This window comes from Engystomops pustulosus, chromosome 7, assembly GCF_040894005.1.
Source record: "Engystomops pustulosus chromosome 7, aEngPut4.maternal, whole genome shotgun sequence".
Taxonomy (NCBI): domain Eukaryota; kingdom Metazoa; phylum Chordata; class Amphibia; order Anura; family Leptodactylidae; genus Engystomops; species Engystomops pustulosus.
This window is the reverse complement of record NC_092417.1, coordinates 113,465,747-113,490,156: the sequence shown is the minus strand read 5'-3', so window position 1 is coordinate 113,490,156 and position 24,410 is coordinate 113,465,747. Positions and strand designations below refer to the sequence as shown.

At 41.2% G+C, this 24,410-nt stretch overlaps 1 protein-coding gene and 1 long non-coding RNA gene across 3 annotated transcripts in view; one reads left to right on the top strand and one right to left on the bottom strand.

The window, feature by feature from the left end:
• Window positions 1-5,234: 5,234 nt before the first annotated feature.
• Window positions 5,235-23,028, bottom strand: LOC140070757 (inactive hydroxysteroid dehydrogenase-like protein 1). Of its 2 annotated transcripts, none has more exons than XM_072117623.1 (5): window positions 22,727-23,028; window positions 15,727-15,985; window positions 13,990-14,435; window positions 6,602-6,829; window positions 5,235-5,575 (listed from the first exon to the last, which is right to left on the bottom strand). In XM_072117623.1, the coding sequence occupies exons 2-5, from the start codon at window positions 15,983-15,985 to the stop codon at window positions 5,471-5,473; spliced, it is 1,038 nt and encodes a 345-aa protein (XP_071973724.1). In that variant the 5' UTR covers window positions 22,727-23,028; the 3' UTR covers window positions 5,235-5,470. The 2 variants fall into 2 exon arrangements, with proteins under 2 accessions (XP_071973724.1, XP_071973726.1); XM_072117625.1 differs by lacking the exon at window positions 22,727-23,028 and adding an exon at window positions 20,174-20,279.
• The window catches only part of LOC140070758 (uncharacterized), a 45,339-nt gene continuing 36,235 nt past the window's right edge, over window positions 15,307-24,410 (top strand). The window contains exon 1 of the long non-coding RNA XR_011848980.1: window positions 15,307-15,355. This is a non-coding gene — a long non-coding RNA (uncharacterized lncRNA). The remainder of the gene's footprint in view (window positions 15,356-24,410) is intronic.

Genomic DNA, 24,410 nt, shown 5'->3' with positions numbered 1-24,410 from the left:
AAAGTATGTGGATTTCACACTGATATCTTCCTATTCACTTCAGAAACAAAAAAGTACTGCTATTTGGGATAAACAGATCCCCCAAAACGGACACCCTGGAATTGGAGCATGAATCACTACAGAAAGTATGTGGATTTAACACAGATTTTTTCGTATTCACTTAAGAAAGAAAAAAGAACTGCTATTTGGGGTATACAGATCCTCCAAATGGACACCCTGGGATTGGAGCAGAAATCACTACAGAAAGTATGTGGATTTACACTGATTTCTTCCTATTCACTTCAGAAACAAAAAAGAACTACTTGTTGGGGTATACAGATCCCCCAAAACGGACATCCTTGGAGCAAAAATCACTATAGCACAGTATAGTACAAGCAGCTGGACGCTACAGGCAGCACATGCAGTGTGATGTGCCGAGATTGAAAATGACGGTCTGTTTTTATAGGGCTGTGTGACATCACATAAGCCTGCCGGTAGCTCGCGATGAATCGAAGTTTTCCTGAAATTCTAACCGAAGTTATAATCGTTATAATCGATTTGCCCATCTCTGCTTATAAACCCTGTAAATCAACACAATTTTAATGCAATGCAAAAGTGATATAAACTTAAATTGTGTGGATGCAGGCTAATACAAGCATACTCTGGCATAGGCTACTTTATACCCCGGGGTACACTCTTGTCTAGGCCAAACTATACCTGGGTATAATCTGGGATGGGTTGTTCTGGACTGCTACACCGATGGTTGGATACTGTCACAGTGGCCATGGCTATCAATTATAGTGAATAGAAGCCACGGCAATGGTTATACCTCAATGCTACAGGGTTACAGCCAACTGTTTCCAGTTCTGTGCCCTTTATAACGCCCTCGATCCTCGTATGTTTATATATACGGTAGATAGCGGTCAATGAAAAATAGTACATTTTCATGGTGTGAGCTTTTCTTTAAATGCATATTTATGAAACACATTTCTCTTTGCCGTGTGAACAGCTCAAATGTAGAAGCATCTGTGAATTAAATAAACATAGCTCATCGCCAAATCATACAGCATTACGTAATAAAATACTTTACTTTCCCTAAGCCATTTGATGCCAGAGTTTCTTTGGATAACCATGACAAACATCTTCTGCAATACTTTTTGTAAAAAACATAATTTTGAAACCATTGGACTTATAAAATGAAGATAACATCCATCTATTCCTCCAGCCATCTTCCAAACATATGGGAAATTGCTTTAATTGTGATTATTGCTAAGTGTTATGCTGTTAGGAATTCATAAATCACAAAAGAAGGGTGTGGGCCCTGCACAGCCAATATGTACCGGTTGTTTTATAGACACAAAATGCCAACAATTGTATACAAGAAAAAAGCGTGTCAAGACAACCAAACTATAAGCAAAATATCAAACTTTATTTACACATATTCAATTTTTGACAAACACTGACCGGTTTAAAAACACTTAAAACGTGTAACAAGTACACAAACAAGACTCAATGGGATGAGAAAGTGTCCGAGTCATCCCAAGAAAACCACCCTGGCTACAACAAATCTTATCTGGTGTTGATAAATATACAGTAAGAGCTCCCAAAGGGAATCAGCTACATAAAGTGCATAATAACACAACAGTGTAGTAAACTTTTCCTACATAACAATGATCATAAGAAATAAGGCACTGCATATAACCTAAGTATGTACAAAATCATGGTAGTTTACCAAACAACACCAGAGACAGCCAGGGGGTCGTGATGCCCCACGCGTTCCGTCACCTAAGGTGACTTCATCAGCGGAGAGCAATCAGCTGAGTCGGTGTGGCGGCTTTTATAACAGCAGTGGGAGTCCCCTTACCTGTGGGCTGCTCAGTTCACATCCGGTTACTGCACCGGAAGTGTCAGATGTTATAATTACGTGTGCGACACAAACAGCACCAGAAATATTTTTATGCGCACGCGCTGTATAAAGGAGCACCTAATTCGTATTTAGGCGCACGAACAGCGCCAAAAAATATTTTTATGCGCACGCTTAAAAAGCGCTGTATAAAGGAGCGCCTAGTTCGTGTTTGGGCGCATGTGCAGGAGAAAGTCAGTCACACAGTATAAACCCTTATGTTAAAGGGCCCGGAAATGCAAAATCAATAGGGCGCATGCGTCGTTACTAGGGAGATAGATAAACACATAAGACTATTATATCTATTTAAAGGTGAAGTGTGGCTATGCCACAGTCGAACAATAATTTGGTTGGTTTAACCAGCCAAGAACCAATACATCACATCCCATAGATGTCATCATAGTAATTGGCATAAGCAAGAAGCCCATCACCATGTTACCTATCGAATTAAATAATACGTTACAGTGAAAAGTATATGATATACAGTAACACAAATATGAAAACAAAAAACAGTGAGAGAAAAAGTGAAAAACCCAATAAAATAAAGAAAAAAAAAAAAAAAAGAAAAAAAAAGAGACATAAGATAAAATAACCGATTATCATTCACTATCCCCAAGATATTGTTGTCCGATATAGACGAATATATTGCCCAATATTTGACGCCTAAATACGAAAATTCTCATTCTATAGATGCAGTGTATTCACAGTACGGCGCGTGAGACTAAAGTCGAAAAGACAAAAAAGCATGAGATCTCACCATTCGAAGTATGGGTACAAAGTGTTCACTATTTGGCGCCTTGGTGCAGGTCTTGCACTAAATAGTACTGATAGTTCGAATTTACATTGTGTGGCGCATAAATGCAAAATTCTCTCTAGTCGGCGCATGTCAATAGGAGTATAGCCTCTCCAACCCATATCAACATGGATTCCCACTGAACAGAGTATATAAGCACGTATTTACAAGTTTTACGCTGACCCAGACATGTATGTGTAGTTCCAAACATGTAACACACATGCGGAAGTCTGTAACGGCGAGCTAAAGATCCATAAACTATAACTAGAGCGTGAAGATTACAAACATGGCGCATATTAATGTAGATGTTAAAATTACATGTTTATCATGTTGACCTTTAAGTACAGAGTGGACCCTCGTTCAGGTACAGTCTGTGGGGACCCCCACTGCCATAAAGCCATAGCCGTCACACCTGGTACGTAGTGACAGATAATGAACGTAGATGGTACAGATAAGTCAAAAAAACATTTCTTTCATATAGTAATAACACAAGTGTGAGATAGTAAATCCGCTACAGGTCCATTTCAAAATTACAAACAGTAATAATTCTTTAAAAGTTAGATCAAGGACCACGAAGACAAACATCAGACCAATTCTGTCAAAGATGGTAACGGGAAACAAAAAAGAGGAGCAGGAGAAGGGTCACGCATCTTGAGTTATTAAAATTTCCGATGAAATTCCAATGCAATGATGTGAAGGACAGATGAGCAATTCTACGGGTCCAGGGTGCAAGGTCTATTCAACTGAGTGTTAGTCCTGGAGAAATAAAAGTAAGAAGTTTCTATTCCTCAAAGAGAAAAGAAGTGGGGCCAAAATGAGTAAGATGTAATCCCAAGGTTATGCTAAAACGGAAGGGGGGATGAAAAGAGGAAAGGAAAAAAGTACCAATATAAAGTAAAATCCTAGGCCAAGAATATGTCCTGTATCCCCAAACGAAATAAGTGTATGTGTAGAAAAATAATAATCAACGTGCTACAAGATAATCCTGAAAACCGTGTAGTATAAGAATAGACTGATGTGTTAGTTAAGAGCGACCACATGGTCCCAAAACATGTGGAAAAAACATGTAAAAATATGTGGAAAATGGACACCAAAGTAGTGAATATTGATCAACCGTGCTGTGAGAGAATGGTTAAGTGAAAAGACTAATATTTGTGTAAAAAATCAGTTAGGGGAGGAAGAGACCTCCACTATACACCCAAAACATAAAGTGAGATGCATAACCAATATGACATATTTACCAGGCTTCTATTGGCAGATGTATCGAGAAGTTGATGTTCTATTTCTGCTTAAAAAAGCCTGTAAAAAGAAGGTCTTCGTTAATGCCCCGAGGGGCCAGACTGCCCAGCCTGAAAATCCATCTAGCCTCTCTGCGTAAGAGTTCAGGTACCAGGTTGCCACCCCGAATCGAGGGGCGAATTCATAAATCAGTTACAATAATGAATTAATTATTCATTTCCAATTAATCGGTACATATTCACTTGCTTAATTTCAGTTGATTGGAAACTTATCATTGATAATGTAATACAGTTACAACATACTATATACAGTATGTGTAATGTAAAGCAGGATGGATTTGCTGCGGCAGGGTGCCACCAGGTCATTCAACAGGTGCGACTAGCCCGCGGTGGCAGCCAAGGTCGAGGTACCCTTGCAGGAAACAGTCTTGTGGTAGGGTCAGGGCAGGCACAAGAGTCAGGGCAGGCGGTAAGGTCAAGTCCAATCCAGGGTCAGCAACGGGAGATCCAGGCAGATGGGAAAAGGAAAGTAGGAACACTGGAGCACGGGAACACAGGACCAGGATGATGGGAACACTGGAGCACAGGAACACTGGAGCACGGGAACACATAAGCAAGAACACAGGAGCACTGGAGCACAGGAACACAGGAGCAGGAACACAGGAACGGACTGGAACACGGAACAGGAATACAGGAACACGGAACGTGGGAATGGGAGCACATGAACACAAAGGGGCTTTCACTTCAGGAAATGGATTGAAGATGTGGCAGGGTATCCTGGAAACAGCCGGCCTTTACGGAAACCCGGGAGTGGCAGCGGCAATCAGGCCGGACGGGAGCAAGTATGTGGAGAGGTGAGTTTGGTGCGGTGACCCAGGCAGCACAACGGAGAGGGGAAAGGGTTTTCCTGTGATCCGTGGATTGCGGTGGCACCCGTTACATATACTATGGCCTCTCCATCAGAAAGCCTTGTATATAGCCCCATTTGCGCAAGTTTCAGTGAAAATACCACTTTATTATAACCTGCAGATACTATAGCTAAAATCTTTGATAGGTCTAACCTGGTGGAGATTTCCCCCTGCCGGTGGAGCTGATGTCCACATATACAGGAGACTCCTAATATACCCACACTGGTAGAGGAGAATATTAAGGGTTACACTTGGAGATTTACATTGCAATATCCCAGGAACAAGCACCTCTAATAAGCCACTGTATAATATTTGTGGAGTGCCCTGTAACCTTTACCTGAAATATGTTGACCTGTACTGATTTAGGAAAGCTTTGTGTTGCTGTAGGCTACTACAAATGCTGTTAAATATAATGACATTTAAAAACATTTTATTCCAGAATGTAAGAAACAGAGTTATCTATGAAACTTTTTAAAGTAGATACAAAGTGAATATTGATCTCATATAATATTGTTACAAAACAGTTTACTGTTTTTTTGCTGATATTCAAGATAACAGTTATGGCAGCCATCTTCCTACAGGTTGGCACATTAAAGCTGATGTCAGTAGTTAAGTTCATGTCTGTAGATGGGGTAAAGTTCCTCTTCTTTTAGGAATGTTTCTTTCGTAATAAGTATTCAGCTCTTAATTTGTTGAAAATATATGCAAACAGAGACATCCAAAGGGTTTCAGGCATCCAGGATCCTATAGCCAACTGAAAATAGATTTCCTTTGTAAGTTTGCTATATACATAATTATCCTCTTACGCATCTAACTGAACCTAAATAGGTTGTGAGCTTTTTCTTTAACTCTTTGGAGAAATAAATTAAGGTTGTTTGGTGAAGAAGCAGGAACGCCTTACATTTTAGATCACTATGATGTAAGGAGAGCCATCCCCAGCACTGAATTGTCCATGGTCAAAGGACATCTACCATCAGGTTGACTGTTTGGCCTGCTGTTTGAGGGAGCTGAGGGAGACAATGGAGAAGAGAAAACCTTCCCCTTGTGAGCATGTGAGTCTGCCAGATACTTCTTAAAAATGTTATTTAAATTTAATATACCATCTGGTAACTACTTACTGAAGTAGATCCAGTGATAGATTCTCTAGCTTGATCCAGGCAGTGTATTTTATATAGCTGGTTATGGCCTCCTTCCTATCTTTATAATCTAATAATATGTTAATATGCTGCAGGGGCTACTGATTAGGGGGCTATGATTCTTACACCCTTTTACACAATCCCTGAAGCTGGCAGAGGCAATAACCAGCTGTATACAACATACTGCCTGGATCACACTGCCCTCGTGAATCTACGCCCTCAGAAGTTAGATTCCAGATAGTAGATTACCTTCAATGAAGATATGCGCCATTTCTAATAAAATTGAATGGAAAAAAGATTCCTGTGGGAACCTTTCATTAGGTTATATGATGAAAACCTGATGACAGATTTCCTTTAGGATAAGATGATATATACAAGGTTGTCATCCCATTGATTTAAAACACCACATGCTAATCATAAGCCTGTTTAAGTCAAGTCAAGTGTGCCATGAGAAGAGAGAAAGTAGAATTTGCATTTTGTACTACTTTTATGTTTTACTCCACTTATGGTACAAACTTTCAAGTACAACTGTATATAATGTTTAGGGTGTATCCAGAATCTTATGATGAGAGTGCCCTAAGGAACAGGAAAGTAACCCGTTGTCTCCTGCAGCTTATTTGACTCTCTCCATTGAAAATGATTACCTGGATGATGTGACTCCAGTGTCCGGCAGTTCTGCGTGATACTCCAATGGTTCTTACAGCGCTGTGCGCATACTCTTTTGCCGATGGCACCAATAAAGATTTTTTAGTAAAGTATTCAGAAAAGTTCACTATCTTTGTTACTACAAATAAGGGAGTTAAGCTCTGAATAAATATACCAGATGAGGCATATTCAAATTGCAATGCTTTAGTAAAACTATCCAGGAAAGCCTGTAAGAAAATAAAAGTGAATAAAAAAGTATTTAAGTGAAACTCAAATATAAATTACTTTTTGTTGTTTATGTATCCAACAATTGGGAAGTTCAATGATCATACTTTAAGTTAGTTTCATTCACCAAGGTAGTGCCTTTTAAAAGAGTTTTTCCAAGTATTTAAGTATATATAAGTTTGTCACTTTATAACTGCAACTGAAATGTTTCTCTAAGGTGAGAAATGAAACAAAATCAAAAACTCTGATGCAGTCAGCCATGCTGCAAATTGTATATGTGTGTGCATACACACACACACACATATATATATACATAGTTCAGACCAATAATTTGGCCACTCTTCCTCATTCAAAGAGTTTTCTGTATTTTCTGGACTATAAAAATTGTAGATTCACACTGAAGGCATCAAACTATGAATTAACACATGTGGAATTATATACTAAACAAAAAAGGGTGAAACAACTAACCCCTTAACGCTCTGCGCCGTAGCTCTACGGGGCAGAGGTATAAGGAGTGTATGAAGAGGGCTCACGGGCTGAGTCCTCTTCATACAAAGGTGGGGGTTTTTGCATTTTGCAGAAAACCCCCACCGCTAATAACCGCGGTCGGTGCTTGCACCTATTGCGGCTATTAACCATGTCATTGCCGCCGGCAAAGTCGCCGCCATCTTTATTACATCTTCGGGGGCGGCGATCGGTTGCCATGGTAGCCTCGGGTCTTCTTTTGACACGAGGCTACATGGCTTCTGCAGATTCGTTACAATGAGCCAGTGGCTCATTGTAATGAATGTGCGGCAAAAATGCCATATATTGCAATACAGTTGTATTGCAGTATATGGTAGGAGCGATCTGACCATCTAGGGTTAATGTACCCTAGATGTTCTAAAAAATAGTGAAAAAAAAATCGCCGCGTCCCAAAAGGCCCGATCTATCAAAATATAAAAGCGTTTACGGCCGGCGGTGACCTCCGAGGCGGGAAATGGCGCCCCAATGTCCGAAATGTGACTTTTACACCTTTTTACATCACATAAAAAATGAAATAAAAAATGATCAAAATGTCGCACAGACCTCAAAATGGTAGCAATGAAAACGTCGCATCATTTTGCAAAAAATGACACCTCACACATCTCCGTGCACCAAAGTATGAAAAAGTTATTAGCGTCAGAAGATGGCAAAAAATGTTTTTTCTTTTTTGTACACATTCTTTTAATTTTTGAAAATGTATTAAAACACAATAAAACCTATATAAATTTGGTATCACCGCGATCGCACCGAACCAAAGAATAAAGCTGAGATGTTATTTTGAGTGCACAGTCAAAGTCGAAAAAACTGAGCTCACAAGAATGTGACATTTTTTTTTCAGTTTTTCCATATTTGGAATTTTTTTTCAGCTTCGCAGTACACGGCATGTTAAAATAAATAACATTACGGGAAAGTAAAATTTGTTACGCACAAAATAAGCCCTCACACAGGTCTGTACACGTAAAAATTAAAAAGTTATGGATTTTTGAAGTTGGAGAGCGAGAAATGAGCGGAAAAACCCCTTATTAGCTGTAGCTCAAGGCATTGCCTGGGATAGTAAATAACTAGTAATAGCTACAACAAAATACAATGAGTTAACAAAAAATATTTCATATGTATCTGTAGACTGTCACTTATCGTCCCTTTTTTATAAACTTTTTTCACCGTCTACTGTATGTCGCTGGCAGTCTCATTTCGGGGACTTTCTGTCACTGGCAGTCTCATTTCGGGGACCATCTGTCGCTGGCACTCACATTCCGGGGACTGTCAGAAGTGTCTGAGAGCAGAACTGTTCTAGTTGCCCATGGCAACCCATCAAAGTTCAAGTTTCAGTTTTGCCAGCTGTTTATAAAATTACAGCTGTTCTCGGATTGGTTTCCATGGGCAACTGGAACAGTTTTACCTCAGACATTTCTGATAAATCTCCCCTATCTCTGTATCCCTATCCATCTTTTTTTTTAATCAAATAATTTTATTGAACATTTTTTAAGTTTTACAACTTTTAATTATCCCCACCTAACAGAGATCATCCCCTTATCCCTCTCCATCTTTTCTCATACATAAGTTGTCTTCTACTCATTGCCTGTAGTAGCCAATCAAAGCTCAGAGCTCATATTAATGACCTGTGTCAGAACAGCAGCCAATCACGGCTCAGCTTCCAACTGCCACAGCAGCAGACAATGGCTCCTGTATATACGGTGGGTAATAAGTGGATTTTTAAAAGGGTGGGGTCAAAATTTTGGCTCAAAACCTAGTCTATGACATTCCCTGAGTCACAGGCAACAACTGTACAAAATTTTGCAATTGTAAACGCAACAGTACAGATTCCTTTAGTGGAAATGCATACATACATACTTACACACACATACATCCAGCTTTATATATTAGATATTCTAGGTTTTTATAGCAGTTCTTACACAGCCTGTAGGTGTGTTTTGGGCTATTGTTCTGTTGAAAAATAAATGATGGTCCAACTAAAATGGATGGAATAGCATGCTGCAGCAAGATGCTGTGGTAACCATGCGGGTTCAATATACCTTCAATTTTGAATAAAACCCCCAACAGTGTCGCCAGGGGCGTCGCTAGGTCAAAAGATCCGGGGCCCGTGCTCCGGATCTTTTGACCTGTGCCCCGATTGTCCTGGGCAATTTTCCTCACTCTCATCACTATCTATGTCCTCAGGACGTAGATAGCGATGAGGAGTAAAGAGCGGATGAACGGAGCCGGCGGCACTGATTAGCACCGTAGTGGTGAAGGAGCCGCCGGCTCCGTTCTCCATTACAGGGAGCAGGAGACGCAGTCATGCAGCGTCTCCTGCTTCAAGCAGCTCACTATAGCTGCCGGGAGCAGGAGACGCCGGGTGATGACGTCACCGCGCCTCAGTGCTGGAGTGAAAGGTGAGAAGCCGTGGGAGACACAGAGGTGAGTATCAGTGTGTTTTTTTTTAAATTATGCATGGGGGAGGGGGCACATTGAGGGGGCTTGTCTTTATTGATGGCTATGGGAAATGTGGAGACATTATAGGAGGTTGAGGCAACATTACTGGGGACTGTGGGGAATATTACAGGGGGCTTTGAGAACATTACAGGGAGCAGTAAATACATTGGGGGTGTGCTGTGGAGGACATTACAGGGGGGCTGTGAAGACATTGGGAGGGCTTTAGGAACATTATTGGGGGATGTGAAGACATTGGGGGGGGGGGCCTGTTGGAGACAGTACCAGGGGCTTTTGGGGATTTCTAAGGGGGCTGTGAGGACATTGGGGGGCTGTGTTGGGGACATTACTGGGGGTCTGTGGGAACATTAGTTGGGGGCTGTGAAGACATTGGGTGGGCTGTGGGGGACATCGGGGTTTGTGACAACATTGGGAGGCTGTGGGGGACATTACTGGGGCTGTAGGGGACTTCTCAGTGGGCTGTGGGGGACATTGGGGGCTGTGACAATATTGGGGGGCTGTGGGGGACATTGCAGGGCACTGTGGGGGGACTTTGTAATCAGGGCTTTGGGGAACATTACAGGGGGCTCTGGGGAACATCTTATTGGGGGCTGTGAGGGACATTACTGTGGGCTGTGGGGACATTACTTAGTGTAGGTATTAGGTGGGGGGGATTCTTTATGTGGGAACATTATTGGGGTCTGTGAAGACATTGGGGGGCTGTTGGAGAAATTACTGAGGTCTGTGGAGGACTTCTTAGTGGGGCTATGAGGACATTGGGGGGCTATGTTAGGGACATTACTGGGGGTCTGTAGGAACATTAGTTGGGGCTGTGAAGACATTCGGGGTGCTGTAGGGAACTTCTTAGTGGGGCTGTGGGGGACATCGGGGTCTGTGACAACATTGGGGGGCTGTGGGGGACATTACTGTGGCTGTAGGGGACTTCTTAGTGGGGCTATGAGGACATTGGGGGGCTATGTTAGGGACATTACTGGGGGTCTGTAGGAACATTAGTTGGGGGCTGTGAAGACATTCGGGGTGTTGTAGGGGACTTCTTAGTGGGGCTGTGGGGGACATCGGGGTCTGTGACAACATTGGGGGGCTGTGGGGGACATTACTGTGGCTGTAGGGGACTTCTTAGTGGGGCTATGAGGACATTGGGGGGCTATGTTAGGGACATTACTGGGGGTCTGTAGGAACATTAGTTGGGGGCTGTGAAGACATTCGGGGTGCTGTAGGGGACTTCTTAGTGGGGCTGTGGGGGACATCGGGGTCTGTGACAACATTGGGGGGCTGTGGGGGACATTACTGTGGCTGTAGGGGACTTCTTAGTGGGGCTATGAGGACATTGGGGGGCTATGTTAGGGACATTACTGGGGGTCTCTAGGAACATTAGTTGGGGGCTATGAAGACATTAGGGGTGCTGTAGGGGACTTCTTAGTGGGGCTGTGGGGGACATTGGGGTCTGTGACAACATTGGGGGGCTGTGGGGGACATTACTGTGGCTGTAGGGGACTTCTTAGTGGGGCTGTGGGTACATTGCAGGGTAGGTATTAGGTGAGGGGATTCTTAGTGGGGAGCCACAGTTATTAAGTGTAAATTGCATTCTTACTTGTTAGTTTACGATTAGGGAACATTATTAGGTTGGTGGCACAATGATGAGGTATAATGTAAATTATGGGGCTTTATTATAAAGTGTCCCCACAATGGGGACCATGTACTGTGTGTAAACCAGATTGTATGTATATGTATATATATATATTTAGATATGATTTATAGGTTATATAGGTTTTATCGCTTTTTTAACATGTTATATTAGGAAGCATTTATTATTTTTGTGTTAACAGTGCTTTCAGGAGGACTTTCTGTGTATCTCTATTAGGGTAAGCAGTCGTGTGTCACTGTGGCATTGCCGGAAAAAATATCTTATTCCATAAGAACGGCCCAGCTGCAGGACTTCTTATGAAGATTGGAGGGGTGAAGAGCTGTTACCCTTCCACCTCCCCAGTCAAGCAGTCCTGGCCTGCAAAAGGGGCCTTACAGTAAAGGAGGCAGAGTGTTAGGGGTAGCAGAAGGATAACACTGTTAGGGGACCAAGATGATGGGGACGATAAAGAACATAAGATGTCTGTGTGGTGAACTCCACAGGGAGGACTTATGGCTGAAGAGGAGACGTGGTGATGCTGGGCCTAACAGAGAAGATAGAGGACAACTACACTTGGCCTCCTGACACTGGATGTAACAGGTAGGGATTTCTCTTGTGTATTCTGTTTCTGTATGTGTTGTGTATAGGTTGTGTACAAGGGTGGGCATTACTAAAAGTGTGATACATATGCATTGGGGCCCGTGCCCCGGATCTTTGACCACCCTAGCAACGCCCCTGAGTGTCGCCATCAAAGCACCTCCACACCATCACACCTCCTCCTTCTCCATGCTTCTCGGTGGGAACCAGGCATGTAGAGTCCATTCATTCACCTTTTCTGTGTCGCACAAAGACACTGTGCTTGGGACCAAAATCTCAAATTTGGACTCATCAGACTAAAGCACAGGTTTTCACTGGTCTAATGTCCATTCCTTGTGTTCTTTAGCCCAAACAAGTCTCTCTCTTGTTGCCTGCCCTTAGCAGAGGTTTGCTAGCAGCTATTTTATCATGAAGGCTGCTGCACACCGTCTCCTCTTACCAATTGTTGTAGAGATGTGTCTGCTGCTAGAACTCTGTTTGGCATTGACCTGGTCTCTAATCTGAGCTGCTGTTAACCTGCGATTTCTGAGGCTGGTGACTCGGATGAACTTATCCTCCTCAGCAGAGGTGACTCTCGATCTTTCTTTCCTGGGGTGATCCTCATGTGGGCCAGTTTCTTTGTAGTGCTTAATGATTTTTACAACTGCACTTGGGGACACTTTCAAAGTTTTCCCAATTTTTCCAACTGACTGACCTTCATTTCTTAAAGTTATGATGGCCACTTGTTTATCTTTATTCAGCTGCTTTTTTCTAGCCATAATACAAATTCTAACAATCTATTCTGTAGGTCTATCAGCTGTGTATCCACCTGACTTCTGCACAACACAACTGGTGGTCCCAACCCAATTTATAAGGCAAGAAATCCCACTTATTAAACCTGACACGGCACACCTCACAGGGCACACTTTTCTGGTGACTACCTCTTGCAGCTCATGAAGAGAATGTCAAGAGTATGCAAAGCAGTAATCAATGCAAAAGGTGGCTACTGTGAAGAACCTAGAATATAAGGCACATTTTCAGTTGTTTCACACTTTTCTGTTAAGTATATAATTCCACATGTGTTAATTCATAGTATTCATGCCTTCAGTGTGAATCTGGAATTTGTAAGAAATCAGGAAAATACATAAAACTATGTGCTGTTTATTTTATTCCATTTTGGGTTTTGGGCCTTCATTTACTTGTACATTTATTTATCCAACATTGGGTTCTCATAGGCACCTGCTACTTTCAGGAATAGACAGGGTTAATTACACAGGCTAGTCAGTGAGTGCAGTCAGTTTTTGGCTTTTGTTTACTCTTAAGCTACATTCAGACGAACGTATGGGGGACATATATATGGCCGATGTATATATACCTCCCCCATAGACCGCAATGGGCGTGCGGCGCCCAACGGGAGCAGTACGGTGCAGCACAAGTGCCGCACCGTACCCCATACAGGGATAGGACACTGGGCGCCATATATTCCTATGGAGTGGGGCAGGGGTATGCAGTGCTCTCCCCCTCCTCCTCTCCCCAGGACTGTCGTGTGCCCGCCGTGCTACTCTTCATTTTACACATTGCTTGAGAACGGACCATACTAAGCCAAAACTTTGCCACTTATTACTATGGACACCACCTTTTCACCTCATATCTACCTGTGTTGGAGTGCTGCTTCTTTTCTTTGTGCATATGAAAAATATATATACACTTAAAATTAAGTCTTTTAAGCATCTGAATGGAGCAAGAAAAGAAGATGGCATCGGGGTGGCTTTATAATTCCAACTGTTAGGCCCCTACCACACTAATGAGTGTGATGTATACAACTTGCATCACACCAGTAGTCAGCACTCGAGCCGGACGTTCCAGCCAGAACATTCTGCCAATGTGATGCAAGTTAGATGCATCATACTCGGTAGTGTTGAAGGGGCCTTAGAGTTTGAATATTGGGTTCATACAACTTTTTAGTGTGAAAATGAGAACACTTACCTTGGAGGCTGCATACACTGCTATTAGAGGAACTGGTATATAACATGCTCCTGAGGAGACATTTATTATTGCTCCGCTTTTACGTTGTATCATTCCAGGCAACACAACATATACCATCATTACAGCAGCGGCAATGTTGACGTTCATGATCTCCAGACTTTTCTCCTCTGGTACTTCCAGCAGGCAGGCTGGGTACTCATTAAGTACTCCAGCATTGTTCACCAGAATCCCAACATCAACATCTTTCAGAGCTTCCTTAATGGATTGGAAGACTTCTGGTACTCTGTTAAGATCAGCAACGATAAAACAAGTTTTCACTCCATAAGTTGCAGAAATGGACTTACACACAGTTTGGAGCTTTTCAGAGCTGCGGCCTAACAAGATGATATTCACACCAAGACTGGCCAATTCCTCAGCATAGGCTTTGCCAATACCATCTGAGCCCCCTGAAGAAACCAAACAAATATGTAGTAGTGTCATTTACTTACTTATTTTATGTCATTATTGCTGTATAATGAATGAAAATTCTTTTATTTTTATATGCTTGCTAAATGCTGAAACTAAGAGGGCGCTCAACTGTGGATACAGATTGATAACAGCGTGATAACACACTCCTGTGCAGAGAAGAATTTAAGACTCCCTGGGCTGATTTCCAATACTACCTATTCCAGGGAAAGAGATGTCTTTTGTTTCTGCGTTGCCCATGTGATAATTTACTAACCAATGAACTATGGAAATTACTATCTTTAAACAACCAAGCCCAGGTCCTACCCCACTGAAAGTTTCTGTATAATACTTTGTGACGCAAATAAAGCATCTTACATCTGCCTAGCCTTGCATAGCATCAGTGCTCCACAGAGATTGAGATATTATACTATACTTCTGTCTTGGTGTGATTTCTTTGAGCTCACTTTGTGGATTTTATTAACAATTAGAGAACATGAGGTTGTATGAACAGGGGCAGAACTCAACACTTATATCATGGTGTCATCACCATGTTGACCCTGTGAAATGTAACTTTAGCAACTTTGAAATTAGGGCATATGCACTTGACTCAATTGAATGCTATTAAAAAGAATCTGTCATTAGGAGCCATGCCCCCATAGAGAATCATTCACATTGCCAAAGTGTTTTTCAAATAAAACTGGATTTTTCTGATAAAAAGAAAAGTAAGATGAACGTTTCTCTCTGCAGAGCAGTGTCCTGTGTCCCATGGGAGTGGCCAGTGATAAGTGGTTCCCCCCCACCCTCGGGAAACCGCTCTGTCATGCATCTATTTAAAGCTTTAAAAAACTCCCATATAGACATGACAGAGCAGGTGGGAAGGCATCCACTCCTCACTGGCCACTGCTCTGCAGAGAGAAAGGTAAACTTTCATCTAACTTTTCTTATTAACGTAAAACGCCAGTTTTATTATAAAACACGTTGGCAATGTGCACACTATACATTATCAGGAAATGGGTTAGCCAAAAACGGGGTCCTGATGACAGGTTCCCTTGAAATACTATGAATTGACTGAATCCCCATGTTCTAAAATATGAGCAGTATTATCCAAACTTTACAAAATGCAAAACTCTAGTATACTGTGCATGTTTTCTAAATAGTTTTGTTTATGTTGTATTTTTTTAAAAACTATGCCCATATTTTAATTGTTAATTTTTTCCAACATAAATAAGTGCTGATAAGTGATAATATTTAATATTGCTCAAATAAAGTCGAATTTTCAAATTCACTTACCAGTGACTACTGCCCACTCTCCATACTGAAGTATCTTGCTTCTATTGCTGAGCAGGCAAGGAATGATTTGATGTTTTATAAAGTTATAACATCCATGCAGAAGACTGAGGCCTTTCCACATTGTATATGTGGCTCCCACTATAGCCAGGATCTTCATATGTTTATGGTAGGACTGGGACACATCATTGTATATTGACAATCCAATGCCTTTTACAGAATCTGCCAACTCTGCTGTTCCATGCAGGTTGAATTTCAACATCTACAATCAAAACAACGGTTTGGTTATTTCTTTAATTAACCAGTTGACGACCTGGCCCTTTTTTGTTTTTTCATTTCCATTTTTCACTCCCCACATTCAAAAATCTGTATCTTTTTTTTTACATGTAAAGAGCTCTTTGACAGCTTGTTTTCTGTGTAACAAATTACACTTCATATCGATGGTATTGAATATTCCATGCCGTGTACTGGGATGCGGGAAAAAAATTCCAAATGCAGTGAAAATGTTGAAAAAAAAGCATTTGTGTCATTTTCTTGTGGGCTTGGATTTTATGGCTTTCACTGTATGCCCCAAATGGCATGTCTACTTTATTCTTTGGCAGTATGGCAGTATAGGGGGATTTTCCACCTCATTCATTAAAATGTGCAAATCGCATATTGTAATGAATGGGTTAAGCCTTGGGTCTTCGGAAGACCTGCTTTCGGGTCAGTGCAATATATTTAAACATGCACAACAGTATTATATACTAAATACGCACATTTTTTGTATATATGAAAAAATCTTTTATAATATATGACATGTTTTTTTACAAGAAATATGCACTACTGTGGTAGATGAAATGTATGCATAATTTATGGAATATAAGTCATACACTACTTACTATTTAATGATATTTATCAATCACCCCATGAAATGCACTATGACCTAAAGAGATTCTTTATACTTTTTATTATTATGTTTTTATATGTAAGCACATTCATTTATCTCTTTTTATCTTATATAGTGTTGTAGTAATAATTGATTTTATATTTTTGGGACCAACCTTCCATATTTGTCCATCTTTGGTCAGAACCTTGTGTAATTATATGGAACCTGAGGAAGGGAGCCGTACATCCCCAAAACGTGTAGTCCGTTTACCAAATTAAGCAGAAATACAAAAAAGCCATGTGCTATGCCAAAATAACAATCTTTATTAAATATAGACAACACAAGACATATACACCACACCAAAAACCGATAAAAACAATTAAGGAAGCCACTGTGAGTGGCGATACGCGTGGGGCTCTCCCAGCCCCTCCCCTATCTCTCTGGCCTGCATGGTAACTATCATGTTTATTTACATTGTATTGTTATTTGCTACGGGGCTGCATAATTGATGGTATTCATTTTCACTCACACTTTCATCATTTTTGCTGGACAGACTTAGGGTGTGGGGCTGGGTAGGGAGGTATTCCTTTTTTAGGAGCTTTATCATGTGCCCAAACCTCCCTTAGGTTTAAGTATATAGGATTTTTCTCCTTTTTAATTGTTTTTATCGGTTTTTGGTCTGGTGTATATGTCTTGTGTTGTCTATATTTAATAAAGATTGTTATTTTGGCATAGCACATGGCTTTTTTGTATTTCTGCTTAGTTTGCCTTTTTCATGTGCCCAATTTCTTACTACATGTGTAGTTCTTCCTCATGATGTCGTTTACCATATAAAGCATTGCCGTTTTTGAGAAGCGCGATCTTACGTCCTGTTTTTTTTTATCTAGAACTAGGTTAAAATCAGACAGCCTCGGGTCTGTTAGCGTTGTTCTGCACTGGACAGACTTTTCAGTGTGCCGTGTGAATAGTGCTGCACAGTATTTTTAGTGGTAGTATAGGCATTTTAGGGCAATTTTTCCTGTGTGCTGGCTGTGCGCCTGGTCCGTGTAGTTTTGTGCACATTATCTAATTTTTATGTGTAGCGGCTGTGCAGCTTGTCCATGTAGTTTGGTGCACACTAATTTTTTTGAAATACAACATAATTTTTTTTCTGTGTGCCGGCTAGTCGGTTTATCCATGCAGTTGGGGGCACATTATCTAATTTTTCCGGTGTACGTTATCTAATTTTTCTAGAGTGCACATTATCTTATTTTTCTGTGTACAATGTCTCAGAAGATGTACACCGTGTTGGAGGCATACAACATGCTTGCCTCTGACACAGAGCCAGCTAGTGGGGATGATGTCCCATTCTACCTCTCCTCTTTCTCATCTTTCAGTGACCTGCAAGAACCCCCGAGAAGGTGCCATAGGGTTTATGCTGGAGAGGTGCCTGGGACTTCTAGGGGAGAAGTGTCTGAGGGTTCCTCTGACCCCACATGTGTAGCCCCAGATAATTGTACCCCTTGGGTCCCAGACTTTTTGGGGCAACCTGGAATTAAATTTGACACAACAGGGCTCAGAGCCGTGGATTTTAAGTATTTTTGTGATGAGGAGATATTGAATTTAATTGTAGTCCAGACAAATCTCTATGCTGCACAGCATATTGCCCAAAACTCCACTTCATTTTATGCACAACCCCACAGGTGGACCCCTGTCAATGCAGCAAAGATGACAAAGTATCTTGACGAAGCCATCCATAAGTTTTTGCATTATTAATGCCCCCCCTTCCTGGGTATTACTGTGTCTTCACAGTGTGGGATTTGATTCACCCACTGCTGGACCAGGGCTACCACCTCTATCTGGACAATTTATACACCAGCACTACACTATCCAAGTGCCTCACTTCCAGAAATACTGCAGAATGTGGCACTGTATGCAGAAATCAGAGAGGTTTGTATTGCAGAGACATTGTATTGTATGTTAAGTACATGAATGGGGTTCAGCCATACAATATCATGCAGAAATCAAGGGTGTGGTACAAGAAGCTGGCCGTGCACATCATTCAGATAGCACTATACAATTCTTACGTGTTATATGTGCAGGCCAGAGGGGAACTTGCACTTTTCTGGTACATCATTTTGGGGCATCAATAGCTAAGTGCGATTTTATTTTACTCTTTGTTGGTGGAGGAAATAAAAAAACACCAATTTTTGGTAAGTTATCTTTTTGTCCATTCACCATACTATGGGGCTCACTTACTTACCCAGCCACTGGAGTTCAGCAAAAGTGCATTGTCCAACGATAATGCACTGTGCTGCGATTCACTAAGATCTTGCACCCAATATCCTGCGTGTGTTGCTTCCCCGCTCAAGTTAAATCCTGCACTCAGTCCGAATCAGTCGGATCGTCCGACTGCACGCTCCCCAGTTTGTGTCGCATGGAAGCCAGCGCAGCTGCGCCAAAAATCGATCATGTACACCAAAATCCTGGACATACTATTATGTCCAGGTGCGGGAAAGGAATAAAGTCTTCACAAGTCATAAACATAAAAAGCAACAGAATATGTAAACTGGCTACATTCTGAAAGGGTTAATAGCATCATCTATTGCTTTATGACATAAATACAGTATATATTTAGTCATGTGACATAGAGATTTGCTTTGGATGGGTGGCATTTCTCTGATATATATTTCATGTTGAAGGTGTCATTATGCACATTGCCTTGTCATATGCTTTTACAGGAATAAAGATATGAAATAGTGATTTCCCTGTGAGTACTGGAAACCTTCGCTTTTTCATATTTCTTTTCACGTTTAATAAAATAGGACAAAAAAATCCCTAAGAAGAGACATTTTCACAACTACAGGTATTCCTCGACTGAGCTGACTGAACAATGGTAATTTAATGAACTTTATTCCCAGGCTGCAATTGTCAACATAAGTTGTGAAAGGTGTCTACAATGAATACCTGAGCGCCTCTAGGTCTCCCTGGGTTTTAATCTGCCCCCTTACTGTAAGCCTACTCCTACTCCTGCTTTTTTTTTTTTTACATTTACATACATATATTTTTGTGGCAAGGGATCCAAAATATCTGCGATGGACAATGCACAGATTAGTGGAATAAGGTGACGTAGTATTTCTGCTATTTCACTATATTGGTAGATCTTATAACCTGTGTGCAGCACAAATGTTCCTTAGGGCTTAATTTTTATCTCATATTAATGCAGGAATATTAAGGGGGGTTCACCAGTATTAGCTTTAACTGACGGCTGCAGGGGCGTAAGAACATGACGAGCAATATATACATGCAATCCGGTGTTGACAGTGCACGTGCTTGCTTCAGCCTGTAAGCCAAAAACAGAGAATGTAGCAGATCCAATATTCACTGATACTCCATGAATATAACCCCAGAAGAGTCTGTTTTCTTCTCAATAATACTGATAATTTTTTTGTTGAATATTACATCCTCGTCATCTACAGTGCACCCAGATCTAAAGACATGTCAGAATATAAAGAAATCCGTAGAGGGTAACTAAAAGTCAGACTGCAGTTGTCTAAATGTTTTGAACCCTTCAGATGTAACAAGATGTGATAAACCTCTTACCCCTTTATGTTTTCACCTGGGAGAGCCTTCAAGAAGTAGCAAAGAGGTAGGTGGAGAATTATCCCACAGTATTGTGAGAATCCCTAATGTTCTATGTGTCCCTGTAAAGTTAAGGTTGGATAGAAAGAACTAGAAAGGTGAAAAGCTTTCATTCCCAAAGCTGCATGTATGATCACATTATTTTTTTAAATTAGAAATAATGTAATTTCTATTAAGGAACACTAGAACAGAAAATTACCAAATGATATGAATGTAAAACCTTTATTTTGCAAAACATGTGATGATCATAATTAGAGAACAGCAATGACTGTACCACAGAAAAAGATTATAATCACATTTTCTGAAGGTTACACCAGTCACCAATGACTTCAGCACATCTGCAGCCACAGGACATCACTAGTCTCAACTGCTTTGTGGTAATTTTGGTCTACTCTTCTTCTAGCCCAGTGATGGTGAACCTTTTAGCTGCCGAGTGCCGAAACTACAACCCAACCCCCCCTCCCCCCCTTATTTATTGCGAGGTGCCAGCCAAAAATTAAAGCAGTAACTTATTGCTCCCTGTTCCTCAACTACGTTCAATCATATTGGCCTCCTGAGGACAAGATGGAAAATCTGCATAATTTTAGCTTTTTTTCCAGTGTCCTTCTGTACTTAGAGAATCGTGGGGCCAGCAGGAGGTCCTCCAAAGATAATTCGGCCCTGTCTACTCATTCTCCCTCTTCCTACAGTGCCAAGTAGTGAAGGAAGTATGACTTTAATATATGACTGAAAGCAGAATCTTTTATGTTGCTTGGACCTGCAGGAAGATTCTTTGAGTCCTGTCTTGTGTGCTGGGGCGATGGCCCGGGTGCCCACAAAAAGGGCTCTGAGTGCCGCCTCTGGCACCAGTGCCATAGGTTTGCCATCACTGTTCTAGCCTCTTCCACAGTTCTGTGACTGTTGTGGGGTTCTTGCCCAAGGATTTTCTAAAGGATTTTCTATGGACTCTGGCCATTTAATTTTTTAATTGTTTTTGTTTTAGTCACATTGGAATAGCACAAAATATTTGCAAATTCAGTGAAAACTGGAAAGTTAGGCTGCCAGTCACATAGGGTTTGTCAGAGACACAGCAATAACTTGCAAGTATCTGAAAGTGTTCTCTAATTTTGATTAGTGTTCTAATCTCATTTGCATTTTATTCTGTACGTTAGAATAAATGCAATTTATGAAATAAGCTTAAAATACTGCTATTTTACTCATGTTTGGATACAGGGGGTACAGTATTCAGACCCTTTACATTTTTCACTCTGTTTCATTGCAGCCAATTGGTAAGATCTAAAAAGTTCTTTTTTTTGCCCATTAATGAACATTATGCACCCCATCTTGACAAAAAAGAAAATGTAGATTTTTTAAAATAATTTATTAAACAAAAAATTGATTCATCACATGGTCGAGTATTCAGACCCTTTGCTGTGACACTCATATTTAACTTGCATGCTGTCCATTTCCTTTTCTATCCTCATTGTGATGGTTCTACTCCTTCATCAGAGTCCAGTTGTGTTTAATTAAACTGATTGGACTTGGTTGAGAAAGGCACACACCACAGACTATACAAGACCTCATACCTCACTACAGGCCTCCACCAGTCGGGCTTTATGGCGGACTGTGCCAACGGAAGCCTCTCCCCACTGCAAGACATAAGAAAGCCTGTATACAAAAAATACAGATGACTCCCAGACTATGAGAAAAAAGAATCTCTGGTCTGATGAGACAAAGATTAAACTTTTTGGTGTTAATAAGCAGTATGTGTGGAGAAACCAGGCACTGCCCCTGCCAAATACAATCCTAATAGTGAAACATAGCAATGGCAGCATCATGCTAAGGGGTTTATTTTTCAGCTGCAGGGACAGGACTACTGGTTGTAATTGAAGGGTAGATGAATGCGAGAGATATCCTGAATGAAAACTTCTTCCAGAGTGCTCTGGACCTCATGCTGGGCTGGAAGTTCACCTTCCAACAATGACCCTAAGGACACAGCTAAAAAGTTCTCTGGAGGAACACGGCTGTCCACCGATGTTCACCATCCAACCTGAAGGAACTGGAGAGGATCTGCAAGGAAGAATGGTAGAGGATCCGCAAATCCAGGTGTGAAAAACTTGTTGCATCATTCCCAAGAAGACTCAAGGCTGTTCTAGCTAAAAACCTGCTTCTACTCAATACTGTGATATTTCAGTTTTTTTTGTTTAATAACTTAGCAAAACTATCTACACTTTTTTGATCTTAGCATTTGGTAGCAATGAAACAAAGAGTAAAAAGTTTAATGGGGTCTGAATATTTTTTGTACCCACTGCATGTTCACATAGGACTACACTATGACCTTGATGTTAAGGAAATTGTGTGTTGTTCTCTAATTCTGATCTCCAGTGTATAATCTACTATGATACAAGGTGAAGGTACCGATCTATCTGTATGTAATGTACAGTATGTAATAATACATCAGATTTCCAAGTATGATTTCCATTCAAATAATAATCTAAATTATACAACAGTAACCATAATAATGATAAAACTTACATTTAGATGAAAAGGAAATAGTATGAGATGAATTTCTTAGTGATGTCTTACTGGGTTTCGGCAGTATTGTTTCCCATGATGATTCATCATACACTGACACACCTTTGAAGTGATCCAGTAGCACCTCCCATTTACTGGAGGGTATAGTTAGTCAGGTGGTCGAGTTTCTTAATGCATTATTTGTTATTAGCATGCTTGTTAAAACAATGTTTGCTTTATACTGTCTCTCTAAGTGTACATACAAGAGAGATATTATATGTCATATGAAATTTCATATGACAGGCTTCAACTCCTGAACCACAGGAAGAAACCAGTTCTGACAGGAAGCAGTACACACCAGTTCATCCATGCGCTAAGGGCACAACTCCTTTGGTTACTTGCCATCTCCAGCCTGGCTCACATGTCTAGTTCCCTGCTCCCACAACCTACTGTACATAAAACATCAGTAGCTTCACCGAATCTGCCATCCCAGTGTTGGAGCATTACAGTGATCGTGACATTGTGCATTAATGTCTGCCCTAATATATGATTGGAGGGCACCTTCATTTATTCTAAATTATTCCAGAAAGAATAGAAAGTGCTAACCAAGGTCTCTTCTGCTCCACTCCATGCCTTTAGTAATTTCACCAGAATGAATGCCTCATGCATACTAACAGCTTGAAGTCATATCTAGACAGCGTTCTAACCACCGCGTCTGCAAGTCTGTACTGAAATCTGTATTGGTCCATGCTCGCATAGACTCTCAGTTAGGTTCTCTAATTACACCACACCTATAATGCATGCAAAGAGTAAAGAAATAACAAAGTAGCAAACACAGTGGTAGAAAATGTAAACATTTATTAAATCCAATGAAAATAAAAGTAACACATGGATAAATACAACACATCTATGGAGGAGTAACAAACAGAAAAAGTATTACACAAAGCCCAGGTGTGAACAAGTTACTATACTAATGAGCCCCTGCTCTACTTATAGAGTGCTGGATATACTGTACAAAAATGTCCTGCAGGTAGAACAGAGCCTGCAAAGTACTATGTAAGGAGGAACAAGCTGACCATCACCTAAGCCTGGTAGTGAGCCAGGGATGAAGAAGGACAATGAACCAGCAGGGGAACATATATGAATAAATACCAACCACGGGCAAGGAAAAACCGCCCCAACATTGTACACATCCCTTTGAAATGTGCCCCCTTGTGGAAAGTTTATATAAGTAAATGATACACACATCCAATATATCGGACGCAGCGCTGATGCAGGTTCAGCTCAAGATCTGAGCAGAACCGGCATCGGCACACACGGATGCCGGCTATAACTAATAGCCGACACCCCAGTGTAACACCTGCGGTTGGAGTGGGCTCCGATCACGGGTGTTTAACCCGTTAAATGCCGTGGTCAGCTGGGTGGCGGCATTTAACATGCCTTTGGCGGATCTTTCCCCCATGATCCCACCCGCACCGTTTTCAGGGGGCGCTGATCGTTGCTATGGCAAATCTGGACTCCAGAGTTGCCAGTGGGCACTGCCTGAAAGATGGCGTCTGTGACGTCATCTTAAAGGCACAGTGTCAGCCTAGATTTTTCCACACATTAGATTTTATTTGGCAAGTTTAGTAAAATGTAAGAAAAAATATTCATGTCTGGTATCCCCGTAATCATATCGACCCACAGAATAAAGATAACATGATTA